At 37.5% G+C, this 27,131-nt stretch overlaps 1 protein-coding gene across 2 annotated transcripts in view; it reads left to right on the forward strand.

The window, feature by feature from the left end:
* LOC134358428 (serine-rich coiled-coil domain-containing protein 2-like) overlaps positions 1-26,816 on the forward strand; it is a 782,366-nt gene extending 755,550 nt beyond the window's left edge. Inside the window, exon 11 of one of the 2 annotated variants that reach the window (XM_063070650.1) lies at positions 21,505-26,816. In XM_063070650.1, coding sequence (XP_062926720.1) covers positions 21,505-22,425 — 921 coding nt within the window. In that variant the 3' untranslated portion in view covers positions 22,426-26,816. The remainder of the gene's footprint in view (positions 1-21,504) is intronic. The other variant, XM_063070651.1, reaches the window with a different exon arrangement.
* Positions 26,817-27,131: the final 315 nt, after the last annotated feature.

Below are 27,131 nucleotides of genomic sequence, written 5' to 3' on the forward strand. Positions count from 1 at the left end.
GACTCCGTGAGAACATCTGGGAGCGGAGAGGACTCAGCCTTACCACCAAGCTGCAGGTCTACTGTGCAGTGGTCCTTACCACCCTCCTTTACGCCAGCGAGACCTGGACTGTCTACAGCAGACATGCCAAACAGCTCAACCATTTTCACCTGAGCTGTCTCCACAGGCTCCTCCACATCAGGTGGCAGGACAAAGTCCCCGACACGGAAATCCTGGAACGAGCTGGGCTCTGCAGCGTCTACACCCTCCTGCTGAAAGCCCAAGCCAGGTGGGCTGGACATGTGGTCAGAATGCCAGACAGCCGATTGCCTAAGCAGCTGCTGTACGGAGAACTGTGTCAGGGCAAGCGCTCAGTCGGGGGGCAGAAGAAACGTTACAAAGACTGCCTGAAAGCGTCCCTCAAAGGCCTGGGTGTCAACATCAACACGTGGGAGATGCTTGCCCTCGACCGTCCAGCTTGGCGCAGCAAGATCAGCACAGGAGCCCGTGCAGCTGAAGTCAGGCGCATCATCGAGGCGCAACGAAAGCGTGCTGTGCGCAAGGCCCGAGCAGCATCCACTGCCACGACAGCACCCACCCACTTGTGTCCCACATGTGGGCGAGCCTTCAGGGCCCGGATTGGCCTCATCAGTCACCTCCGGACCCACAGTCAGCAATCTCCCATTTGACTTTGAAGCCATGGTCATCTTCGACTACAAAGGACGAACAACAACAACAACAACAGTCACATCTCATGCTTCAAATTTCATTTATAGCAAAAATAAACATCTACTTGATCTAGTTTTTGTAGTGCATGAACATCCCTGTGGTATGTTTATTTGTACTTCAAGACTTACTTTGATGTAGTTCTACCTGAAAATACATGTTATGGCAAGCATAAGAAGATGATTACAAGACAGAAAAGTCCTTGGGCTTTAATCCCACATTTATCAGAACTCTTTTTAATCTAACATAAGTGTTAGAAGAAGTAGGTCCCTCATGCCTATTCTACTATTTAAATGATCTTGTTTGATATTTTACCTCCATGCCATTTTCCTGCATATTTGCTCCTTATCTCTCAGTATCCTTAATATCTATAAATCTTTCCAACTGCCTCTAAATGTGTTCTCACAATATCCATAAATTTGTTAAAGCTTAAGCTATTGAGTGATAGAGTAGAGAAGGACTATCAAAGCTTTCTGGTGGATTTAGTCAGGCAGATGAATAAAAGGCAGCTGTGGCTTTATCCTTGCAGATAGTACAGGTTTTACACTTGGAAAGAAAAGTGTTCGCAATAAGATCATTAAGAAAGTGGATAAAGGAAAGAATTTGCTCAAATATAACAATTTTCACAAATCCAGAACATGGAAAGCACTTGGAAAGCAGTGAAATATTTCTGCGTTTTATTAATTGATCAAGGAAGGACAGTGATCAAGTTCCACTCAGCGAGTTTTGATAAAAAATAGTGGAACCAAGTAACCTCCTTTAGTGATGTTGAATGACAGTATATAAAGTACATAGGATCAGGGGTTGGTTAATGCCCCTAATCCTCAAGTAGTGTCTCGGGGTTTTCTGTGTACACCAAAGAAAGTAGTATTTTATTATTTGTTAATTTATTTGTGGTAATATTACTTTATATGCTGTGTGTGAGTTATATGTACATTGAACATTGTTTCATTTGGTGGTATACATGTATGCAGTTGAATGACAATGAACTTGAACTTCTCTGTGTGATAAGGGAACTTTCAGTGGAGTAAGGCAAATTACAGTGGTATGAGGGTGAATTTGGCCAAGGTAAATTGGAAGGAACTGCTGGCAGAGCAGCAATAGCGTGCGTTACTGGGAAAAATGAGGAAGGTGCAAGACTTATGTATTCCACAAACGAAGAAATACTCAAATGGTAAAATATACAACTATGGCTGACAAGGGAAGTCAAAGCCATTGTAAAAGCAGAAGAAAGGGCATAAAACAAAGCAAAAATGAGTGGGAAGATAGAGGATTGGGAAGTTTGTAAAAACCTACAGAGAGCAACTAAAAAAATCATTAGCAGGGAAAAGATGAAATATGAAAGTAAACTAGCAAATAATATCAAAGTGGAAGTAAAAGTTTTTTCAAGTGTGTTAAAAATTAAAGAGAAATGAGAGTGGATATAGGACCACTAGAAAATGAGGTAGGAGAAATAATAATGGCGGCAAGGAAATGGCTGATGAACTAAATGAGTATTTCGCATCAGTCTTCACTGTGGAAGACACTAGCAGTATGCCTGATATTGTAGTGTGTGAAGGAAGAGAAGTGGGTGCAGTTACTATTACAAGAGAGAAGGTGCTCAAATAGCTGAAAGACCTAAAGGTACATAAGTCTCCTGGACCAGATGAACTGCACCCTAGGGTTCTGAAAGAGGTAGTGTTAGAGATTGTGGTGGCATTAGAAATGATCTTTCAAAAATCATTGGACTCTGGCAGAGGACTGGAAAGTTGCAAATGTCACTCCACTCTTTCATAAAGGAGGAAGGCAGCAGAAAGGTAATTATAGACCAGTTAGCCTGACCTCAGTGGTTGGGAAGATAGAGTTAATTGTTCAGGATGAGCTGATGGAGTCCTGGTGACACAGGACAGGATAGGACAAAGTCAGCATGGTTTTTTTCACGGAAAATCCTGCCTGACGAACCTTTTGGAATTCTTTGAGGAGATTACAAGTAGGATGGATAAAGTGGATGCAGTGGATGTTGTATATTTGGACTTTCAGAAAGCCTTTGACAAGATGCCACATATGAGACTGCTTACCAAGTTAAAAGCCCATGGTATTACAGGAAAGTTACTAACATGGTTTGAGCATTGGCTGATTGGTAAAAGGCAATGAGTGGGAATAAAAGGATCCTTGTCTGGTTGGCTGCCAGTAACTAGTGGTGTTCCGCAGGGGTTCGGTGTTGGGACCGCTTCTTTTTATGCTGTATATCAATGATTTTGATGATGGAATAGATGGCTTTGTTGCCAAGTTTGCAGATGATACGAAGATTGGTGGAGGGGCAGGTAGTGTTGAGGAAACAGGCAGGATGCAAAAGGACTTAAACAGATTAGGAGAATAGGCAAGAAAGTGGCAAATGAAATACAATGTTGGAAAATGCATGGTCATGCACTTCGGTAGTAGAAATAGATGTGCGGACTATTTTCTAAATGGGGAGAAAATCCAAAAATATGAGCTGTAAAGGGACTTGGGAGGCCTTGTGCAGTACACCCTAAAGGTTAATTTGTAAGCTGAGTCAATGGTGAAGAAGGCAAATGCCATGTTAGCATTCATTTCAAGAGGTCTAGAATACAAGAACAAGGATGTGATGCTGAGGCTTTATAAGGCACTAGTGAGGCCTCACCTTGAGTATTGTGAACAGTTTTGGGCCCCTCATCGTAGAAAAGATGGGCTGGTTTTGGAGAGGGTCCAGAGGAGGTTCACAAGGATGATTCCAGGAATGAAAGGTTTATCATACAAGGAACGTTTGGTTGCTCTGCATCTGTACTTGCTGGAATTCAGAAGGATGAGGATGGATCTCATTGAAACCTTTTGAATGTTGAAAGGCCTAGACAGAGTAGATGTGGTAAGGATATTTCCCATGGTGGGAGAGTCTAGGACAAGAGGGCACAGCCTCAGGATAGAAGGGCACTCTTTCAAAACAAAGATGCGGAGAAATTTCTTTAGCCAAAGGGTGGTGAATTTGTGGAATCTGTGCCACATCTAGCTGTGGAGGCCAGGTTGTTGGGTGTATTTAAGGTTATTGATAGGACATGGTATCAAAGGTTACGGGGAGAAGGCCAAGAGCTGGGGTTCAGGAGGAGAAAAGAAAAGGATCAGTCATGATTGAGTGGTAGAGCAGACACGATGGGCCAGATGGCCTAATTCTGCTCCTATGTCTTATGGTCTTGGTCTTCTCAACCAAGAACTAAGCACTCAGTATTCTCTTTGGCCTACACTAAAGCTTTATTTATTTGTTGTTATGCTGATCATTGTAGGAATGCTATGTTGGTACTGGAATGTGTGGCAACATTTGTGGGCTGCCCCCACACCCCTTCAGGTGTGTTGGTTGTTAATAAAAATAATGCATTTCTCTGTATGTTTCAATGTAAGTAATAAATAAGTTTTAATCTTGATTCATATTAAGTGTCCATCTCTGTAGGTGAACAAAATACTTTAAAGTGAGATTGATAGCATTCAGATTTTGTAAGCAGCGATATGCAAGGAATGACGGAGAAAACTGAAGATGAACGATTTAGAGAGGGGATTAGTGAGGTGCCTTACTGAAGTATATAAAATCATACTCTTGCATTATTCTGTATGTTAAAGTGACTTGGCCAGAGGAGACATTTGTTTTTAATAAATGATAAGTAAATGTAAAAAGATACAGCAAAGAATTGTTATTACTCAACAGTGATTATTGCTCAGAGTAAGTCACCAGCCATGGGTGTATCAATAGAATTAGATTGTGAAAAGCTTAGCGGAAAGGGATTAGATATACTTATCTCTTCCTTGATCGTTTGTGATGTCATCTACTGTAACTCTGCATTAGAGAGATTAGCACTATACAGTCGGTCTCTGTTGTCCAGAAACAAATGACAGTTAACTTCCAAAGCACTACATAATGACAGAATCTTGCATTCTGCACTGTTACCTTGCAATGGCAGTTTATTGCTAAATGTTGATGGAAATAAGAGACAGGAAAAATGCATACAAATGAAACATTTAATACAGAAATAGATATCAATTGATACATGCAGAACTGCTCTTGGTTTGTTTTTTGTTTGGTTTGTTTTATGGTGCCATGATGAAAATCAGTAGCCAAGATCATTACAAATCTAGTTCTGTTGTCTCCCTTAAACTTTCCTCTACCTGCCTTAAACAGAAAAAAAAAGTGGTGGCTGTCCACTCTATGTCTCTTATATCCTCTTTCATCCTCAGTTGCTCCAAAGAGAGAAGGCCTGGTTTGATCATAAGACCTGTTATTTAAATCAGACAGTGTACTGGTAAATCTCCTATGCACATTCTCTAAAGTTTCCACATTTTTAAGTCTGCAACACAAAGCTAAAGTGTGGTTTAACCAGTATTTTATCAGGCTGCAACATTACCTTGCAGCTTTTGAACTCAATCCTATCACAGATGAAGGCCAGCACATGTATGATTGAAACATGATTTGAACAGTAATGTAATTGTACACCACAGTTTCTAAGTGCTTTTGTTTTCTATTTCTAGGCTAGCCTAATTAATTAAAAAACTAATACTTTCTGACATCTAATGTTTTTGCATGATTGAACTTACAAGGTCATCAGTTTTGATCAGTGTCATTTGCTCAGAATTTTGGTAAATTACGGCTTCCAACATAGTACCTAGAATTATTCTCGCCAATTATGAAATGCTGTGTAATGCTATCCTAGCCAGCATTATATCTAGCATACTCATTCTAAGAAAGTAGCATTCTGAATTGAACTCCTTACTTGTGGTGTTTAATGATGTTCAAAAGAGGTCACTAACATCTTCCTGGGGACCGATTATACATCGGTCTCTTGTGTAGTGGCTCCATGCATAATCAACCTGACAAAACATTTTCAAGGAGAGTTATTCCTGACTTCATGTAAAATTGATGTTTGTCTATGGCCTTTGCTTTTTCTCTAATTCTATCAGTGCCAGCTGGTCCATTTCCAAGCGTGCTGTGTGTCTATTTCTGATTTACATGATATGTGAAGAGCTGATTTTTTGGTATTCTGACAGTTCCCCCTTCCTGGGAATGATTTTAAAGCTGCTTGATTTATTGATCTTTCATTTTAAATGCAGCCCTTTCACATAGTTTGTTTCAAGAATGTTTTTAAACTGTTTTCATCACTATTTCAATATCTGTCACTCTGAATTGACTGGTTGAGAAGTTTTAACCAATAGTATGACAGCTGTATTTATTTTAATGCAGCAGCATGTTCTTTGCAGATTAAAAAATGCATTATTTACTTGTCACATGTTTTGTTTTCGTTTTGTTAGATCTATGACTCAAATAAACTCATTTATGATAGTTAATTGGGGAGAGGTGTGGTTGCACAGCAGAGCAGCAAGGATGCAGTGTGTGTCTGGAACATGCTCCCTCCTGGGATATTTCATCTTACTGGAAAGTATTACCTCCCCAGCATACCCTTCAACCTTTTGTGCTCAATCCAATAAAGAATTCAAGAGAAACTCCTTACACAGAAACTCACTACCATAAGGACTAATGGTTTGTGAAAATACATGTGACCTCCTAGGTTGCATTAGAGCTGATTGATGTCAATAAGTGTCAAACCATCAATATGAGAATTAATTGGGTGATGCTTCAGAATGCATGTGTCCTCAACGTATAAAAGAAACCATCTCTAAAAGAAATGCAAGTTACCTTATACTTCCAACCATTTCCATAGAAAGCAGCTTATTTTAACTGTTAAAGTGAATCTCATCTGATTCATATGTACTTAGTGGCCACTTTATTGAGTGGAACCCAGAGTGATCTTCTGCTGCTGCTGTAGCCCATTCACTTCAAGGTTCAAAGTATTGTGCATTCCGAGCTGCTCTTCTACACTCCACTATTGTAACATGTGGTTCTTTGAGTTACTGTCGCCTTCCTGTAATCTTGATCCAGTCTGGCCATTGTCCTCTGACCTTTCCCCACGGAGTTGCTGCTCAGTGGATTTTTTATTTTGTTCTTCACAGCATTCTCTGTAAATTCTAGAGACTGTTGTGTGTGAAAACCCCAGGAAATTAGCAGTTGCTGTAATAGTCAAACCATCTGACACCAACAATCATTCCATGGTCAAAGTCACTTGCATCACATTTCTTTCCCATTCTGAACTTTGGACTGAACAACAACTGAACCATGACCATATCTGCATGCTTTTACATATTGAGTTGCTGCCACATGATTGGCTGATTAGGTGTTTGCATTAACAAACAGGTGTACATAATAAAATGGCCACTGTGTGTCTGCTTTTTTGAGACTTGAATGTACAGCTGTGCTTTTTGTACCAAACCATAATAGTATAATATGAAGTTGCTTATTATTTCACATAGGTTTGAGTTTATAATTTGTTTAGAACTTCTTAGAAGCGAATAGCCTTGGTAAAGTTATTTGTCTCTCACTCCGTATATTGTTCATGATGATGATGATGATGACATTGACTCAGACCTGAGAGGCCAGCGTTGGGCATTTTCATAGCTTACAAGGTGCAGTTCGAAAGGCTGTGTGGGGCACCACTCCTCGCACAGACATTTCACAGTATTATTTTTACAAGGCCGGGTCGACATCAACCCGGCGCGAATGGAGAGTGCACACGGGGGTGGTCTCTCACTGGATCGAACTCGGGAACCTCCGTTCTCGAGCCCAACGCTGATCTCACTGCGCCACCAGCTGACCTTATATTGGTCAGAATGTCAAAATTATTTAACACAAAACCTTTGCTGGATTTCAGTGTCGTAAGAAAAAAAATCTAAAACATTCCATCACTTAAGGCATTAAAAAGGCTTTTCAACTCAAAATGTCAATGAGAGAATTTATCCTCTGCCTCATCCACTGCCTGTATAGAGAGTGCTGTATTTTCTCTGCTTTGTGTACTTAGTTTTCTCTTTAATTATATACTGAATTTGATGGTAGCTGCCTTACATTGTGGCCACTATTGCACTTGACTACATGAGGACATTGCCATAACCTCTATCCTAACAGCCAGTCTCAGTTTTCTCCTCTCTGGAGTTAACAAGCCTCTTTTTTTTTAGCCTATCTTCTTGGATCTACTAACATTTTTATGAATCTTCTTCTTGACATTTCCAATGACTTGATATTCATTTCTACAAAATGAGGATCAGAACTGCATATAATACTGTAGTTTGTCAGTAAAAATGTCTGATGCTTATATCTTTTATGTAATAAGCAGTCTCAAAATGATGGCATGCGTTTTATCTGGGAGTGCCACTTCGGTGATAATTTTCTGCTCATTTCTCTATTCTGTTCATCATACTCTGCCTATCCATTTAAATAATGCATTTACATCAAAACAACACTTATGCTTATCAATTAAATATGTTTGGAGAAGACTAGGTACTGGGTTAAAGTTGCTTTTAAAAGCACCTGAAACAACAGCTCATTCTGGCATTGTCTTACTGTGATTAAAATTAAGTAAATGAGAAACTGATCAGAAACCCAGCATAAACTAGCTATAAAATTGTTCTCTAAATGTTGCTTTCTCTTTTAATTCATTGAGACTTGCTGGGAACAAAGTGGCTCCAGATTTGGCTTTCAACAGTTGAGAACAGTTGAAATGGGAAATGCTCAGATGCCTGCTGAGGAGTGTGATGAATTTCAGTTGAAGCAAAAATTGGCAAATGATTGTGCATTGCTTTTGCTTTCGCTTTCAATGTTCTATCTGTTGGTTGTTGAGTAGATGATCCTTTGTGAAATGTCTCCAGAAATCAACAGTAGGATGGCAGTAGAAAATACTCTTAGACTTTATATACCTCAAAATAAGGGCTTTCCTCAGGCAGTGTACATCTTTTATTGGTCATTCAGCACAACTTACTTGGGTTGTCATCCAGGACCCCACAGTCTTGTATCTGCAATTTGTGTAAAACAAAAAAAAGAGAATGAAACTAATCAATTCCATAATGATCAATTATTATTCTAAATACAGTCAACTGGATATTAAAATGAAGTGCTGTGATGGAATGTTGTTCTGAGGAGTGTACGAACTTGGTGCCTTTAGGGAACAGTAGTCATAAAATTTGTGACCTGTACTTCCAATGTTGAGTGACCAAGCTTAAGATGTTGGGAATTATTTCTGTGGTACAAGTACAGCACTTTAATAGCTGCTACTCTTATTCTGCAAATTGAAGTCTTTCATTTAGAAGATCATTATTTTCCATGTTGAAGTTACCATCTACTGTAAAAGAAAAAAAGTAATACAGTTTAGTAAACTGGTGGAGTATTAGATTCATCCACAGAACTGAAGGTAGAGAAGTAATGACATATTTTACATTGTTAACAATGTTTATTATAAATTACAGTTATTGATAATATTATCATGATTATACTGCTATCTCCTGCCCAGGGTGGAGCTATTTACTGAATTAAGAATGATTACCAAAGGACAGTGTATTAAATAACAAATTGCCAGGATGCTTTATATCAAAAGTATAAAGTATCAATAATATATGGTACAAAGGAGAACCTCGGTGTTAACAGTATATTACACAGGGGAGCCTATAAATAAAGAAATAAATTATCAAGTAAGTAACATACATCAAAGCTGTTAAATTACATTGGACAGAAATGCCTGTACAGGAGTTTAAAATCTTATGTGATACATACTGTATGTCAGACAGAGTTCTATATACTCAACAGTGCAATAAATGGAGAGGTCTATGCATTCCACACTGCATAGAAAGTTCATATACTGACTAGTGTATACTATACAGTGCAACCTTTATAGATTGTCTAGAATGTAAATCCTTTATGAAAATGTTGCTTATTTAATTGAAATCCTCTAGGTTAAATGTTGTTTTCAACCGAGGCATTATCAAATGCTCTGATAAATGCAGTTCATTGTTTGTGATGTCACTGCCCATGTCCTTGTCTTTCTGTCTCTCCCTTTTCATTGGCTGGTGCAAGGAGTTGAGGATGTTGTCCATTACTTCTCTGATAAAGTGTGGTATGGTATAATGAAAAATAATCACTGCTGATTGCATGCTGCATGAATGGTACAACCATGCATGCAAGAATCTATGTGGTTAATGTTTCATGAAATGGCTGCATTCTGTGCACTCATATGTAACATACACCTGCTTATCTACAAGCTAAAATTCACTGTGGGCAACAACATGGCTCAGCAGGCCCAACATCATAACATTCCATGCTCTGACCTTACTATTACTGTGAAAAATGGTTCTGGATTAATTTGAAGAAAAACATTTGATATTGAATTTTTTTAAATAGTCATTGCCCTAAAATATATTGCCTTGAAATAAGATAGTGTTAATATCCACCCAATTAAGGAATTTAAGGTGCTAATAGATTGCACTAATAATGAGGACATCTAATTTCCTCGGCTGAGCTATATTGTGATTCACTGGCCTATATCCATTAGATTCTCTTTTAAAGTATATATATGATGAGGTGTTATATATTATTCAAAATCCCTTTTTCTGATTTGCTAATCAGTTTGAAATGTTAACCCTAAATAAACAAGAAGTTCCACAGCAAAGATCATGGACATTAAACCTGTCAATTTCAAGAATGTAGCTTAGGCTGTATAGCTGATCTTGAAATTTCCCAATTTGTAGGTTGTAATTTCTGTTGTTTTCAGTGCACGTTTGTTTTAGGAACTTTTCATAACAGGCTGTCCATTGCTCCAGTTAACACATGAAGTGTTTAAAGTCATTTGAAAAACAAATGCTCTGCAAGAAATTCAAAAAGTTTGAAGGAAATCATTTTATCTTCTTCAGGAAGTGTAATAAAGTTACTGTAAGGCCAGAAGATATTTTAACAGTATATTCAACAAGTCCTTTTCACTCCGGAACTTGTTTTCATTGAATCAAAAGATGCTGTTTTATAAATAACATGAGTTTTTATCTTTTTTGTAATTCTCACTGGAGGTGTCTTTAGTTTGCAAAGCAGTTGGTTATAGGTTAATATCAAATTGTTATTGAATGTGTTTCACTTCCCCTGGTAAAAATCAAACATGGTCACTTACCACAATCATAAGGGGTCTTTCATTTGCCAGCAGTTGTGCCTCATACCAGAGTTCATTAAAAATCATTTAAAATGGGCACACCTATATCTAAGGAGAACGTGTAACCTTTCCCTAATGGCAAAATAACTAAGCAACATTGCTGTTAATGAGTGTGGTATTGATTTACGCATCTTCTCCCAATTCAGAAACATTCTGCTCTGAGCCTGTTTACCATTGCTACTGTTGCACTATTAGAATTGCACCCACTTAGTGAGAATTAGCTGTCAGAAGACCAACTTAAGTTGTTTTCTCTGTTGTGGCAGATACTAAAGAACAATCTGAAAGAAGTATAAAAAATTGTGAAAGGCATGGATGGGGTAGGTAGTGATGAGTCTTTTTATCAAGGTGGACTGTCAGATACCTGAGGGCATAGATTTAAGGTGAGCATGGCAAGCATTAAAGGAGATTTTCTGGGCAAGTTGCTTTATATAGATAGTGGTAGATAGCTGGAATGCACTGCCAGGGAGGGTGGTGGAAGCAGATATGATAGCAACATTTAAAAAGCATTTGGACAGGCACATGAATAGACAGGATGTACAGGAGGATGGGATTAGTTCAAATTGTCATCAGGGTTGGCACAAACATTATGTTCCTGTCTTGTATTGTACTGTTTAATGTATGGATTTGCAGTCCACTTTCTCAGCCTCTCTGTTGCTACCCAATTCCCCTTTGTTAAATCTTTAACCAACCCTCTTTGTTATTTTTACCATTAGTTCAACACACAATTTCTTCTCTTCGCTCTTGTTACTTTGGTAGGTTTGTTGAACAAATGTCATTCTATTTATATTTTAATTTGGAGAATTGGTATTTAATACAAATAACATGAAAGAACCTTTGAATCATGACTTAATATGGGATCTGCAGCATTGCTGGCTGTCAACATTTCTAATAATGCACATTATTATAGGAGATGAGAAAGTTTCCTGTGTTTTCTTCCCCTTTTCCCTAAGAGACTGAGTAAGAAATAAACTAATTTAGTCATTCAGAAATTAAAAGGCCCAGATGGTTCAAATACTATAAATTTCTTCCTCCCCTCCTTACTCCCGATTTAAATTCTAAAAAGCTGTAACCTCGAAACCAAGAATTGGATAATTTGAGGTATAATCAAATATGGCCTGAAAATTATTATCAGTTTTCAACAGCTGAAAAGCAGCAAGGTCTTAATTAGTTTGGGGTAAAAACAAAGTGTTATAAATTTGAAACTGAAGTAAAAACATAAGTGGTGGGACGAACTTTAGAACACCTTTTCAAAGATCTAAGAAAGTTTGAATCCATCTATTCTTCTTCTAACTCTAATGAATCCACATATTTCCAACAGCTTATACTTTGATAATGCCAAAATTACCATCTTAATTTTACATTAACCTAGAGGTAAGATGCACATATGAAATGTTACTTCATAAAATGGAAAAAGAAATTAACCAACTTTATTTAATAACGTGACTAATGCAAAATTCCTTTCCACTTTGAGTTAGCAAATTTAAGAAAACTTTTTTGATTAGCAGAAACAAATTTAATGTTCTGAGAGAATTGATAAATATGCTTTTGATCATTGATCTGCATTTTGATTAGTGACACTGACAGAATGCTATTAAACTATTTTAGAGGTATAATGTCCCTATTACAGCACACTCAAATAATGTTGAAGTATTTTAGTACATTATCTCCAGTCTTCCCAACAAAGCTGATAAAAGGCAGACATCTGTTTGCTGAGTGGATTCATTTTCTCAGTGCAACAAGCTTCTTGCCATTGAGCAGTGGGAGCTCAACAGGCTGTTAATTTACTGGAACTGGTTCAGGATAGATGGAGTGCAGCTGTCTGTTGGTTTAATTGCAGTATGTAAATGGTAGTTTACATTATCTCCTCTGTGATCCCACCCCAGTATAGACCTTGTTAAAATTGTTCCCCAGCAATTCATAGACTGGCAGCAATGAACTTAGTTGGGAAAAAAGAAGCAGTTCTACAAATCAGAATATTAGTTAATTAAATAGTTTTCCTATTTTATTACCATAGTAGCTATTTTTAATAGATTTTGATTGACCACAAGTGAGCAGATATTTGTGAAATCTTTACTGTAGACGAAAAGTAAGTAACACCATTCAATGAAACCACAGGAACAGTGACAGAATAAATTAGTGACAGCAATAAATTTCATCCTCCAATTTTCAAGAGTCTCTTTCCATCAGATTTATTGCATTCAGATAATGCAGAAAAAAAATTATATCACCTTTTAGCAGCTCTCCTACTTCTACATACTGTCTCTGCACAGCTGCTGGACACTGGACAGTTAGACAAGGGCAAATATTTGGAAGGGGTGATGCAGTGGATAAGATGTAAAGGAATAACTTACACAAAATGCTGGAAGAACCCAGTAGACTAGGCAGCATCTATGGAAATGAACAAATAGTTGATGCCTCAGCCTGAGACCCTTCATAAGGACTTGCTGACTGATCTGCTGGTTCCTCCAGCGTTTTGTGTGTGTTACTTTGGATTTACAGTATCTACAGAATTCCTTATGTTTAAAATGTAAAGGATATTGGGTTGAGTAAAATAGAATGGCAGAGCAACTCAGTGAGCTGAATGGCATAATCCTGCTCCTATGTCTTATGGAATTTTATTTTCTCTCAGCAGCAAGTTTAGTCCTGTTTGCTTTCAACTAAACATAGAATGGAGAGCATTGAGTACAGTACAGACCCTTTGGCTAGAGATGCTGTGCTGTCCTTTAAATCTACTCAAAGATTAATCTAATCCTCCTACATAAACTGTCACAGCTTTGCAAGTTAAAGAAAATCTGGGTGAAATATATAATACAGCCATCAGTGAGATTGCAACTAACCTGTCATCCATGTTGCTTTATGCCGGCCTAAATATGAGCAGCATAAAGACACTTGAGAAACAGTTAGTCAGTACTTCAAGACTTCTCTGACTTTGGTTCCAAAGTGAGAATGCCATGAACAGCAATCCTTTATATTTAATTCAATGTAGAAACTCTCAGGGGCCTCTCATCTGGTATCTGCTATAACTGCTGTTATTAATCCCCCTGCTTTATAAGCACCAAAGGCTTAAATTCCTGGTACTGATCATAGGAAATTACTTGGCAAGTAGAACATCCCAATAAATAATATAAGGTTTCACAGCACTTGCTCAGACTGTTAAAGATATTTTCTATTGTTTTTGGTGAATTAATCATTGGCGAGAGTTTGTTTTTAGCAATAGTAACAACTTTAATTTTTGCATTTCTCCTAACATGAGCCAAATTTATCACAGTTTTAATGAATGGAGGAGAGTGGGGAAAAGAGAAAGTAGGGGAACAAATTTAGAGACAGTAGATTACATGGTTGAAGAGGGATTATGAAATAGTGAGGTGGAGAAGCATTTACAGATTCAAAATGCTAGAGGAACTCAGCAGGTCAGGCAACATCTATGAAGAGGAATAAACAGTCAGTATTTCAAGCAGAGACCTTTCATCAGCACTGCTAAGTTCCTCCAGCATTGTGTGTGTGTTGCACTGGACTCAAGCATCTACAGAATGTTGTGTTTAAGAATTCACTGATGCTGTTCCAGAGCTGTGACCAATTCAAGATTCAATCCAAAATCAGAGGCCTGAAAAAATGTATGGTGTTATATAGCTGGTCAAGTTCCAAGATAGGGATTTTAAGAGATGAGTGACATCATTAAGTCAACCCATGATTTCTTTATTTCCTGAAGTCTTTTTCTTATCATATTGGGTTTTCAAATGCAACATGAGCTTTTGCTCCCCCCCCCATGTCAAGTATTGAGTTTCAAATCCCCTCCACTTTCATTGAACAAAGGAAATTCTCAACTGACCAAGCATAAATCCGTTGTGTCTTCTCCCATCATTCACTTGAACATTTATTACATTATATGTGTGATAGAAATTCAGATTGATGAGTAGAGTTTATTGCATAACCTTTAACAATACGACATTTGAAGTATGAGCAACATCTTTGGAATTTTCTGTAAACAAGCTGATTCTCTCATGGTAGTGGTTAAGGATGTTTTCAAATGCAATGCTCATATTTAACTTTTAACTCAACCTGTCACTGAGACATAGGTGGCTGCTCCCTAGGGAGAACAATGAGGAACTATCCTGCATTAGTTTTCGGAGATAGTTCATCATATTCTTCTGAGTTCAGGATTGCAGCAGTGTGTCGTACAGGGAATTAACTGAATTCATATGTATATATACTATTATAGCCACAGAGCATTTCTATCACCCAGTGGATGTAAGACCAATAAACACAATCAATCAACCTGCAAACAGTTTTCTCCCCACTCTCCTTGAATTCAGCACAAACTGAAATAATCAAACCAGCTCTGGGCTGCTGCCAAACTAGAAAAGAAGTCCAAAACAATGATTTCATCTGGCAAATTCTGTACAGCAAACACCTGAGGAACAGTCTTAAAGGTCAGCTGATAATTTACATTGCCTGCTGCTGGAGACAGGTTGGTGTACAGTATGTGGAATTTTGATTCTGCCTGTTGATGGCTGTAATTTTAACAAAGACCCTAAGCAGAAACTAATAGAAAGTAATTCATTAATGCTATGACCAATAGAAAACTAATTATTGTTAGTTTAAAAACTCACCTGAACAATAATGTGCCTAATCAATATCAATAAATCTGAAATTAATCCTAACACCAGTATTGATCACCATCAGCTTTGATCTTCATCTGTCCATTTATGATGACCTGCGAGTAAAACTCTATATTGAGCTATATTTATTAGTGATGGACCAATATCACACCCCAAACTCCAGTTACATGAGCAGGCCAACACTTCCGCTTACCTATGTGGAAGGGAAAAATCATATTACTCACAAGTGTCTTCAAACTATTCATCATCTGTGAACTTTGCAAATGTTTCTAACATGTATTTGCATTATGAACACTTGAGCAGAACAAATATTTAAAGAATGATAATTCTTTGATCACAGTATGAAATGAATGTGTGAGACCAGTAGCTAATAGAGTGAAATTATCTCGAAATTCCAACACATAAAATGTAATGCAATATGTTTGAAGCAGTTGTTACTTTTAGTATGAACCTCATAGTTTGATTTGCAGTTTGTAAACCATGTCAGAATGCAGCCCTGTGGCAGTGTGGTGCAGCAGCCTCCTCATTGCAGATGGGACAACCACGTATCAGGCCAATAAATTCATTTAGGTCAGGATACATTAATTGATTTGTTCAAACTTGAAATCATGCTTGTTATTTCTGATGTGAGAAAGGTGGCAGCCAATATCTCTCAGAAAACTAGTATAGTATGAGTGTCACCTACAGCAGGTGACCATGTGATGAAATGGAATGAGTTAACAGAACTGATCATGGGTGTTCAAATGATTATATTTCACAGAAGGAAACCATTTGGTCCATTGTGTCTTTGATTACTACTTGGACAGCTCTTTGTCTGAGCTCTCAGTACAGCAAATTCCCCTTTTCTCAGCATAGCCTTAATATTTGTTTTTATCTTTCAAGGTGCTTATTCAATTCCTTTGGAACATTTCTATTAAATCTGGTTCTATTGCCCTTTCAGAGATTGTGTTCCAAATCAATACAGCTTGCAGAGTAAGGTTTTTTTTACCCTCTTGTTACCTGTAGGTTTTTGCTAAATGCCTTAAATAGGATGTCCATTGTGCCACTGAAACATATTTCTTCATGTGCTTTGAAACTCAGACACTTTTTAATTTTCAGTTGTGTGAATGAGATTTTCTCACTGTTACTGGATAAATTACACGTTTCAAAATTTAGGATCTTCAGCTATACAACACAAACCTTTAATGATAAAAAAAAACCTTTGCATAGAATTACACCTAATACCAGTTCCCAGGGAGATGGGGAGCGTATTGAAAAAATGCTTGAGGTTACTAGGCTGTGGTCAGTTTTAGGAAGCTTCTGTAGGCATCGTGGCATAGTCATTCAGGGAAAATATTTTCGGAACAGCACATAGGATTAATAAAGAAATCAGGATTCAGAATGAGAATTAGAAGAATCTGAAGCCTCAAATTGAACATCAGCAGAGACAGTGTGAATGAAATTTCCTATGAAATTATTTATTATCACAGGTAAAATTATTAAGTTACATAAGCTAATGCATGATCACACTTATGTAGTATTTTCATTGTAAGTATACCTCACTATAGGAAGATGCAAAGAATGGGGAGGTGATGTCCTGGAGGAGAAAGGTTCTGAAAGGGAAGGGGTCTGTTTTTTATGCAGCAGCTACTGTATATCAGTGGAAGTCATGCTGGTTGTTATGATTTAGTGGCTTTTATGAAGGAGGTAATGCTCAAAAAATGACTGTGATGCCTACTTTATAGACATTGATAGATAAGCAATAATTCTTGCTATTGAGTTATTTCTCCACTAGTATTGTGATACATAGTGTTTGTGATGATTCATTCTACATCCCAGATGGTGTAACATTGAGTTGTATAGGTGACAGTAGTTATACTTTACATAACACAGTTCCTGGAGGACAGAAATTTGTATTACCTAGTTATGCTATTGGGGTTACAACTATGAGTATCCACACCTACTGTTTCTTGTTTCTGGTTCAACACTGGTACCCAAGGAATGTTTGAAGATATAGACTCTCTCTCTCCTGTGGAATTCTCTTTATGCCTCCTCACTAATGCAAATATAGAATTCTGCCAGGATAATCATTAGTTTACAATCAACAATAGAGGGGATACAAGGTAGACCATAAGACAGAACAAAATTCAGCCATTTAGCCATGAGTATCCTCCACCATTCAATCATGGCTGATTTATTTTCCCATTCTCCTGACATCTTTGCTAATCAAGAATCTTTCTATCTCTGCTTTAAATATTCCCATTGACTTAGCCCTCCACAACTGTCTATGGCAAAGAATTTCACAGGTTCACCACCCTCTGGCTAAAGAAATTCCTCTCCGTCTCTCTCCATTCTTCTATTCTGAGGCTGTTCCCTCTGGTCCTAGACTTTCCCACTATTGGAAACATCTGTTCCATGCCCATTCTATCTAGGCCATTCAATATTCAGCAAATTTCACTAAGTTCCTCATTCATTTTTCTCAACCCCATGAAGTACAGGTCAGGAGCCATCAAAAGCTCCTCATAAATTAAAGCTTTCATTCCCAGGTTCATTCTTGTAAACTTTCTCTGGACCCTCTCCAATGCCAGCATGTATTCTCTTAGAGGGTATTGATGAAATTGCCTCTGGAGTTTTGAGTATCATATTGGTCTCAATTTTCATGGAAGGATATAAATGTATTGGAGCAGTGCAGAGATTTATTATACTTTACATCTGGAATGATCAGAATGTCTTATGAGGATAGATTTGTTTACATTGGAGTCTTAGAAAGTGAATAGTGACTTGATTGAAATATGTAACATTATGAGTCTTGACAGGGTGGTTGTAGAAAGGATATTTCCTCCTGAGAGAATTTAGAACCAGGGATCACTTTACACATTTGTGCAGTAGAGGTGCTCTTTTAAACTCTCAGACAGTTGCCTTTAGAACTCTGTCCCTCAAAAATAGTGAAAACAGAGTCTTTGAATGCTTTTAAAGTCAAAGCATTCACATTCTTGACAAACAAGGGAATGGGGGAAGGTTACCTGATTAGCAATGGTGACAGACGTAGTTTATTGGTATAGGTGGAATTGTGGAGTTCGGGTTGCAATCAGATGAAATTTAATGATATTGGCTGATACAGGAGGCTTGAATGGTCAAGTGGCTTACACCTGCTTCTAATTTATTGCAAACATGACAGTAGAAGTGTTATATCTCTCTGGATGTTTGTATATTTTTAAGTAAATTTTACAGCACACATTGAATTAAAGAGTCACTATATAATAGAAAATTAACATAATTGCAGAAAGTAGGGAACAGTGATAAATGGTTATTAGGAACAGAGTTCTCCAAGGATCAGTGCTAGTCTGACTGATTTTTTTATGTATATTTTACATCTGGGTATTTGGATGCAGGGTTTCAACTTGTAATGTTGAGAATTTCTCTCCCTCAGGTCCTGCTCTACCCACTAAGCCTCTAACTAATTGTTTGTTCTCTCTGTAGATTACAATATATTAATTTGTGGGTGATACAGCCCAAAGTGTGGTAATTAGTGAGGATGATAACATGAGACCGATTTTTAATAGAAGACATATAGAAAGGATGGCAGCAACATACACAAAGTGCTGGAGGAACTCAGTAAGTCAGGCAGCATCTAAGGAAGGGAATAAGTTGGCAACATTTCAGGCCAAAACCCTTCATCAGGACTGGAAAGGAAGGAGGAAGAAGCCAAAATAACAAAATCATGTGATGTTTTGCATCACAGTAGAAAGAGTAAGGCAAGACTAAATACCATATTTCTTATGGGACCACAGGAATGAAAGGAATTGGATTTGCCTGTGCATCCAGCTGTTGAAAGTGACAATGAGAAAGCAGTTAATAAACAATACAGGATCTTGAATTTCATAAATAGAACTGAGTACAAAAACGGTAAAGTTAAGTTGAACAAATAACTGGTCAGATCACAATGAGAGTATTGCATCCAGTTCTGGTTGCCACACTTTAGGGAAGTTGTGAAGAACCTGGAGAGGATGTAGAGAAGATTCAAATATAAGAAAATTTGTAGAATGGTGTGGTGTAGAATGGAGAATTCAGGATTATTCTCATTGGTACAAAGAAAGTTGAGAGAAGATTAGATATAGTTGTTCAAGATCATGTCTGATTTAGATAGGATAAATAGAGGGAAATAGGTCATGTTAACTGATAGTTCATGGTTCAGAGTGCACATTTTAAAAATCTGAGGCTAAAACTAGAAGATAAACATGAGCAACATACTTTTGCTCAGAGTGTAGTTGGAATCTGGAATTAGCAGTAAAGGTAAGGGAAACAGAATCAGTGTTTTCAAAAGGGAATTGGATAGTTATCAGAAGGAGCAGAGAATGGGAATAAAGGGATTTCTCTACCAGGAACCAGCATAGACATGATGGGCTGAATAGACTCCTTTTATGCTGTGACGACAGCATTATCAATCAATAGAAATACAGAATAATTCTTAGGATCTTAAGTAACCCTAGCTTGTTTTGGCCGCTTATAAACTGAGCAAGTCTTCAAAATTCACTTAAAAATATGAACAGTTTAAACAGCAAAAATGCAATGAAATGCAAAACCTGAATCAAACACAATAAAACTAAACTTGAACCAAAAATTGGCGATTATTGAAATTATACAGGAACTTTGTCAGCTAACCTATAACAGGAAAAGGAAAAATAACACTTCATTTTTCAGTCTCCCCACATTCAATGTGAGCCTTCAATCAAGGAAGATTACTCTGCAGTCATGTAAATGCTGCACAGCAGATAATGCCTGCTAAAGGGGTTTTGTAAATTGCTTGTTTGACTGAACTGCAATATAATCAACCATATTTGGTTTCATTGAATAGCAAAGAAAGACTTGCCAAAGATAGGCTAAAAAATTGCTAGAATTATTAATGTCCACCATTGAATTAGCCTTAAATAGGAACCAGTAGAAAAATATCATTTTTATGATCCTTGTAATGAAATTCTCTGAAGTGGTAGAATTACAGGTGCCCCTTTTTTCATTGCTGTACTCTGAACCAGGGCTGTCCTTCAGTCTGCCTACATGTAATTATTATGATTTGTTTATATGCAAATTCCAAGATGATCAGATACTAATGGCCTAAAAATTCAAATGAATTTACATGTAGCAAAAGGTTTTAATTTAAGTGTCAAAGGTAAGGGAAAATAGAGGGATGGACATTTTTGACAATGGGTTTGTCAACCTGGAGCTGTGAATTTCCAAGCACCATCTAATCAGCAAATTCCCTTAATGAGAGAAATTAGCCTCTAATTGATCCTAGAGAATATGCTCATTTATACCAATTAGATTTTGTGGCCTTTAAATGGCAGTCTAATCAGACATATTGCATTAACAGCAGGGAGGCACATATGTACTAGATATCTCAGAAATCTTTGAATTATATAAAATTGTCTGACTTGTTATCATGAGCATGCCATAGAAAATTCGTTGGGATTGTTGAGTATTACTGGCAAGACTCATAATTATATTTTCCCACTTTTTGTCCTAAAGAAATGGCAGTGCCCCTTCATTTAGAAAAAAACAGAGGGGTTGCAAGGGCAACTTGAAGTATACTGAATGTGAGCTTGCAGGCCAAATTCATGGATAATAATGAACCAGAGACACTTTTCTGGAGAGACTTATACTGATAATGGCCTTCATGTTTCTAGATATTTTTAAAAATGTAAATTTCTGATTTCCTGCTGTGGGTATTGACTCCCTATCTCTGGATTATTAGTCTTAGCAAAAAAAAAGTAAGAATTTAAAATTTGTTTTTTGAACCCTTTGAGCTATGTAAATTGCAACTAATGTTTCAGACAGACAGGAAGATTTGTATGTTACCAGTTGTTTTAAATTACTTTTTATTATGCATTTTGTATGATTTTCATTTTGCAATTATCAAATCCATTTATTCTAAACACCCTCCTTCCTGATTTTATGAAAGATGTCATTGTGTTTCCAAAGAATGGCTGCTGTGCTTTCACCGAATATTTGTGCTGTCTGCTTATCTTTGACCCTGAACATTGCTCCTGCATGATAGCCAGAAATGCAAATCCAACCAGCATGCACTTTGCCTAATAACTTTTGGCTAAGTCACATTAAATTTAACTTGTTCTGAAATGTTCTGTTTCCTTCAACAGCCTCCAGTACTACAGCCTTCCAACTACATATGCAGCTCCAAAGATCGCAACATGGGAAAATTAGCAAAGCCAATCCGTACCGAGGACCCCAGTAGGAATCTGAAGAATGGATCAAATGAGAACTGCCGTCAAACTAACCAAGGTGGAAAAACAGTTATTTGTTCACAGCTAGATTCTGATAAAGGCTTCACTCAATCAACCCAACAGAAGGATGATGACTCTAATGACGGATCTGCCCAGAAACCCTTAGTCTCTAATAAGGCCAAACAGAATCCAGGTAGTCTGCCTAAGGAACGTCAGCACAGTCAGGTTTCAGTGCAGCAGGTCAGTTTACCCAGCACTTCAGTATTTACAGAAGAAGCCTTGAATAAAGGCCATCATCTCAAGTTTGCTTTTAAACAGTGTCTGCCTTCTAAGGATTTGAATGTCAAGCCCAAGATCCAGACTTCAATTGTGAAGTCTTCTCTAGTCTCTAAGTCTAGGAAAAATGCTGTTGCAATCCCTCACACAGAAATTTTCTCTGTAAACCGTCCAGTTCAACCACCTATAGATGATCAAAAGGAATCAGAACAACAATCAATACCCACAAATCTTTCTACACAAAAAGATGAGCAACAAAAAAGAAAATCCAAACCATCGCCTTCCCTCTCCTCACCACTTCTGAGTATTAAGACTTCAGCATTTTCAGCCAGTTCTGGGTCACCTGACAAGGAGGTTCAATGCATTGGGTCTGCCGAATACCAAGATGAATCTTCCTCAGAGACCCATCGATCCAGCAGGTTACCGAAAAAACAGCTGCTCAGAGAAGATTGTTCTGCAAAGGATCAGAGAAACGAGTCCCAGGCAGAAAAACCTCCATCATCTGCTCGGCATTCCCGCCTTCCTAAGCCAAAGACACATGCATTCAGTCCCTCAAATTGAAGGTTTCAAGGTTGATAAAAGCCTATTAAGTACATTAGAAAGTTGCCTGCCAGATGAGATTTCACCAAGTCTAGAACTGGTAACTGTTAACTTGGCCTAACTAACTTCCCTCAATCAAAATGACAGCTGTTGACCTGGCTGATGCAATGGCAAAGTCTCTTGAGACAGTTTATATTTGCAATGTGTGGCCTTTTACTTTGGGACAATACAAATAACAAATGTGGAAATTTTGGTCAGATTTTGCCAGGATGGGAAAATGAATGTAAATTAACTGTGGAGCAGTTATGAATCTGTAATGACCTGGTCATGTGTTACAAAGTTGTAACTCTTGATAGAACATTGTGGAGCAGGATTTATTTGAAGGGAAAACTGTATTTGTATGTTGTTGTCTTATATTTCAGTTAATCTGATTGAACATGTTATGTTTGGAGAGACAGTAAAGACAGCTGATTGGTAAAGTGGTAATTTTCATTTTAGCTGACCAGTCTAGGTTCAATATTTTTGTTTGTTTGGAACTATTAGGTTAAAATATATTTAAGTTAAAATTCTGGAGGGATAGGTTTCTAATATAAGTAATAAAAAAAAGCTCTGCTTTAAATTACCTGGAATGGGAATCATACTTACCAGATCTTTACCAGAAAGAATGGGCATAATGTTTAATGTGGCTGTAAATATTTCATAAGACCCTTGTCTAAAGGTCTAAAGGCAACCAGAAGAGAGATTACCATTCTTTTCAATTTATCTGATCCTGGGGAAGATGCAATATTAAGGGCATTTGGTGGAAAGAGGTTATTGTGTTCATTTCTTTGCAATGCACATGCACAGTTTTTACTGCTCTGTGTCTGTAGCTACATCAACAGATTTACTACCTATTTAGCTAAATATCGAATATATAGAAAAACTGTGCCAATAATCATGACCTTACATCCCAAAGGGTGTGGGTTTAAATTCGCACCAGTCCTGTGGGCTATTCTCTTACTATTGTGGGTTTAACTCATTTTCATTGAAACTTTTAAGCCAACTTGTAACTTAGCTTACAATAGACGTAAGACTACAGAACAGAACTCTCGAGTAATTTGACAGCCTCCCTTAGAGAAGCTACATGGACAAATGGTGTGAAAATTTCAAGATTCTTTTTTAAAGTCACTGTTGTACTGGGCAAACAACATCTGACTTTAGGACTGTGTTCCTTTGTCACTATCCAGGCATGCTTCAATCTAGGAGCAACATTCACCTCTGATGTAGGCTTGTTGCTTTGCAGAAAAGTACTTAATTCAAAAGATACAATGACGGTTTTAGGAAGAGCTGAGATTATTTTTAGTAGTTAAGTTTAAATTGATGTCCTGACTGCCCTTGAGGAGATAACTGGTCATCAGTTCATAGATTCATTGAGTATTTTGAACAAGAGTTGATCATGTCATTCCAGATTATGTGCATGCAGTTACTACATCTGACATACACACAGAAAGTGCTGTATCAGCTCTGTTGTCAGAAGTAAGATGAAATCTGTGACTTCAGTCTCAAATAGTAAACCAACTTTTAAATAATTTCAGTAGTGCAGGGAAAGAAAGGCAGAATCTGAATTCTCTTTCGTCTCAACTTTGCACACTGTTAGGGGCTGTCACCGAGCATTTTACCTAAACTATTCCAAGGATCAGGGCACCTTAATGTACAAATCCACTACGTGCTATAAGCACAGAGGTGGAATGGGGAAGAGTAGGAGCTGGGTGAGATTTCCTTGGCTTTTAATGTCAAATCCTTGTGAAATTTTGTAACTTGGTCACTGACTTTAACTCTCTCTTGTTTCTCATTAACAAATTGGATTCAGGAAATATCTACTAACCTACCATGCCCTAGTAAGTTTGCAACCGTTCTTATCATTTTTCATAACGAGATATAACATTTGGCCCATCGATTCTATGCCATTTCTCAGACCACACTCATCACTCCCACTCCCCATTTACCTCCCTGCAATCTGTTCTCTCTCACATGCCTACCAACTTCCCCCATGATTCTGCTGCCATTCACCTGTAATTTCTAGTGGCCAGTTAACTTACCTGCATGTCTTCACGAAGTGGAGAAGCTCTGGTGACACAGAGACAATGTGCAAACTGTGCGTTCGCTTTTATTATAACAGAATATTTCAAAATACAGACTGAGAAGTTAATATTATCTGAATTTAAAGTCAGAATTTTCCTTGTAAAAGAAGTCCATTCGTTCTGTATGAATCTGAGCACGTTACAGCTATCTCCCTGATAAACTCATCTGCACCTTTCAACATTTATCATTGATGCGTGGACTGCTCCTATAAGCTTAGTGCTTGTCTAAAAGTGTGACACGTGTAAAGTAAAACTGGAGGTACAGCAAAAGATATCATGTTAAAATGTCAGCATTTGTCACTTGAAACTGCACAAAGGTTCTCAGCAGCATTGGTAAGTGTACATGGCATTCCGGAGTTCGTACTTAAATGATTCAATGTCCTATAATAGTTGGCACAGAGAGGTGGGAAAAGCGATAATTTGACCAGGGTAGTGTCATAAATTTGGTGTTCTTTTAAAGTTCATAATACTGTATTTCCGATATAAATTCTATTATCCACATTTTTAGTGGGAACTACATGTGTAAACTTGTCACACTATAATCACTTCTCCTGTTTCTGATAGTATTGCAGTAACCTCAGATATTGAATACAGTATAGCTGCAAGTACATTCAAAGCATATACACATATATCATTGCAGGTGTTCATGAATATTGAATTGCATATAGCCCAGGTCCTTGCAGATTTATAAGTTATTAAATATAATTCAATTCTGTATCAAACGTGCTGCTGTGTCCAAGTGCAATATATGCTGATGTAATGATAAAATGAGGTTCAGAAAGTACACTTAAATGTATATGCAAAATCATTATTGACTAAGTCTTTGGAACTGCATAATAGATTAAATGAATAAGGAGATGCACTTTAAATGATTCTATATGTCATACAGTTGTGCCTATGCTGAGCCTGTGGCACCAAATCAGAAGTGGGATTTATCAGTTTGCTGCAATCGTTGTTGGAAATGCTTGTTGCTTTTAGGTGGTAAGTGCTGTTTTCATTGTGTGGTAGTATGGTGCCTCACTGTAATAATAATAACTCCCAGCAGATGGCTCCTGTTTTAGTCTGGAACCTGGCAATATTTAGTTCGTCCACTGTGTTGCACAATTCATCCATCCCCAGATTGGAAACTGAAATCCAAGTCTAACCTTGGCTGGGGACATGAATAAAAAGGTTGTACTCATGTACTGGTACTGGTCTTAATTTGTGTGAATGCTTAACATAAGTCACCTTTATCTCCATTTCAAAGCCATGATTTGAAACCAATAGCATTTGTTGATGTGACAAAATGTCTAAGCCTCAGGGAAACAGTTTTGCTTGCTGTTTGTAGCAAAGCTACTAAATAAAGATGTCTTGTATATTTGCTACAAATTCATTTCCTAAATGAAGAGAAACAGTTTCTTTCTGTGATGGTGCTGTCTCTGTAAGACATGTGAGCAGAACTAGGCCATTGACAGTCCTCTGCCATTTGATCATGGCTGATTTTATTTCCCTCTCTGGTGAAAATGTTCAGCAGTCTTTGTTTTCACTTTATCCTTGTCTAATTTTTGCTATCAAAACTTAGCTCATTAGAGAAACATACTGAAACAACTGTTTCCTGACACTCATGCAGAGGTACCAAGGCAGTTTCTCCCCTTCCAAAGTGCAGTACTTTGAAGTGTTATTGTGTCTGTTTATTCAGGTGTCCAGGGCAAAATTCCTCTACCAAAGAAAAGCTTGTGCATATTATTGTGAAATTTTATCGGGCTTGTGTCTTCAGAGACTGCAAAGTACCTTGAAGTGTTTTCTAGGAGACATCATAATGCCATTAATGCAAGTTTTCCTTTAGCAACACGGTTAAACATCTAAATGGGAATTGTAAACACAACATTTTTAAAACAAGTGTACCTTAATTGTATTATGAAGATTACTTAATTCAGTTAAATACGCTACATGGATGATAGAACGATTTAGATTTCTGAATGTATTCAAATTGAATTCCTTATGAAATTGAAAGTGATGGCAACACCAACAGGGATATCTCATCCTATCTATTTGGATTGTTTACCTGAGCCACTTCTCAGCTTGATACATTAGTTGGAGAAAGCTTAAAATAAAATTACATTTCTATTGCTCTAGCAATTTTCTTTTTTTCCTATTCTGTGCATATTACATCACTAATGTGATTAGTCTGGATTGATAAGTCTCCATTATTACTGATTATATTATTGGGGTTCATTTGTGGAAATGTAATCTCAGTTTTTCATTTCACATGTGCAATGGGGTAATATTGTGCAGAAATGCTCACTGTCCTTCCTAACCATGTATAAGAAATAAAATGCATTTGTTTCTTCACTATTTGCACCTGGTTAAATGAGCAATTAGTTCCTCAACACTCTGCCTCCCTCCACCTGACTCCATCTAAGGGTATCATGCTAGACAGTTGTTGATGGACAAAATCCACAAAACTCCAGGTTCAGACCAACTCTGATTGTTGATCAGTTAGTGATATGTGCGTTACTAGCTGTACAGTGTGTGCACCCTCACTGTCTCCCAGGCCAGATTCCTTTTTTGAGCTGAGGGGACAATGAAGAAAGCAAGAGGGAAATCATTGATTGATGGCAGTTAACC

Source organism: Mobula hypostoma, chromosome 18 (genome assembly GCF_963921235.1).
Source record: "Mobula hypostoma chromosome 18, sMobHyp1.1, whole genome shotgun sequence".
Lineage (NCBI taxonomy): Eukaryota > Metazoa > Chordata > Chondrichthyes > Myliobatiformes > Myliobatidae > Mobula > Mobula hypostoma.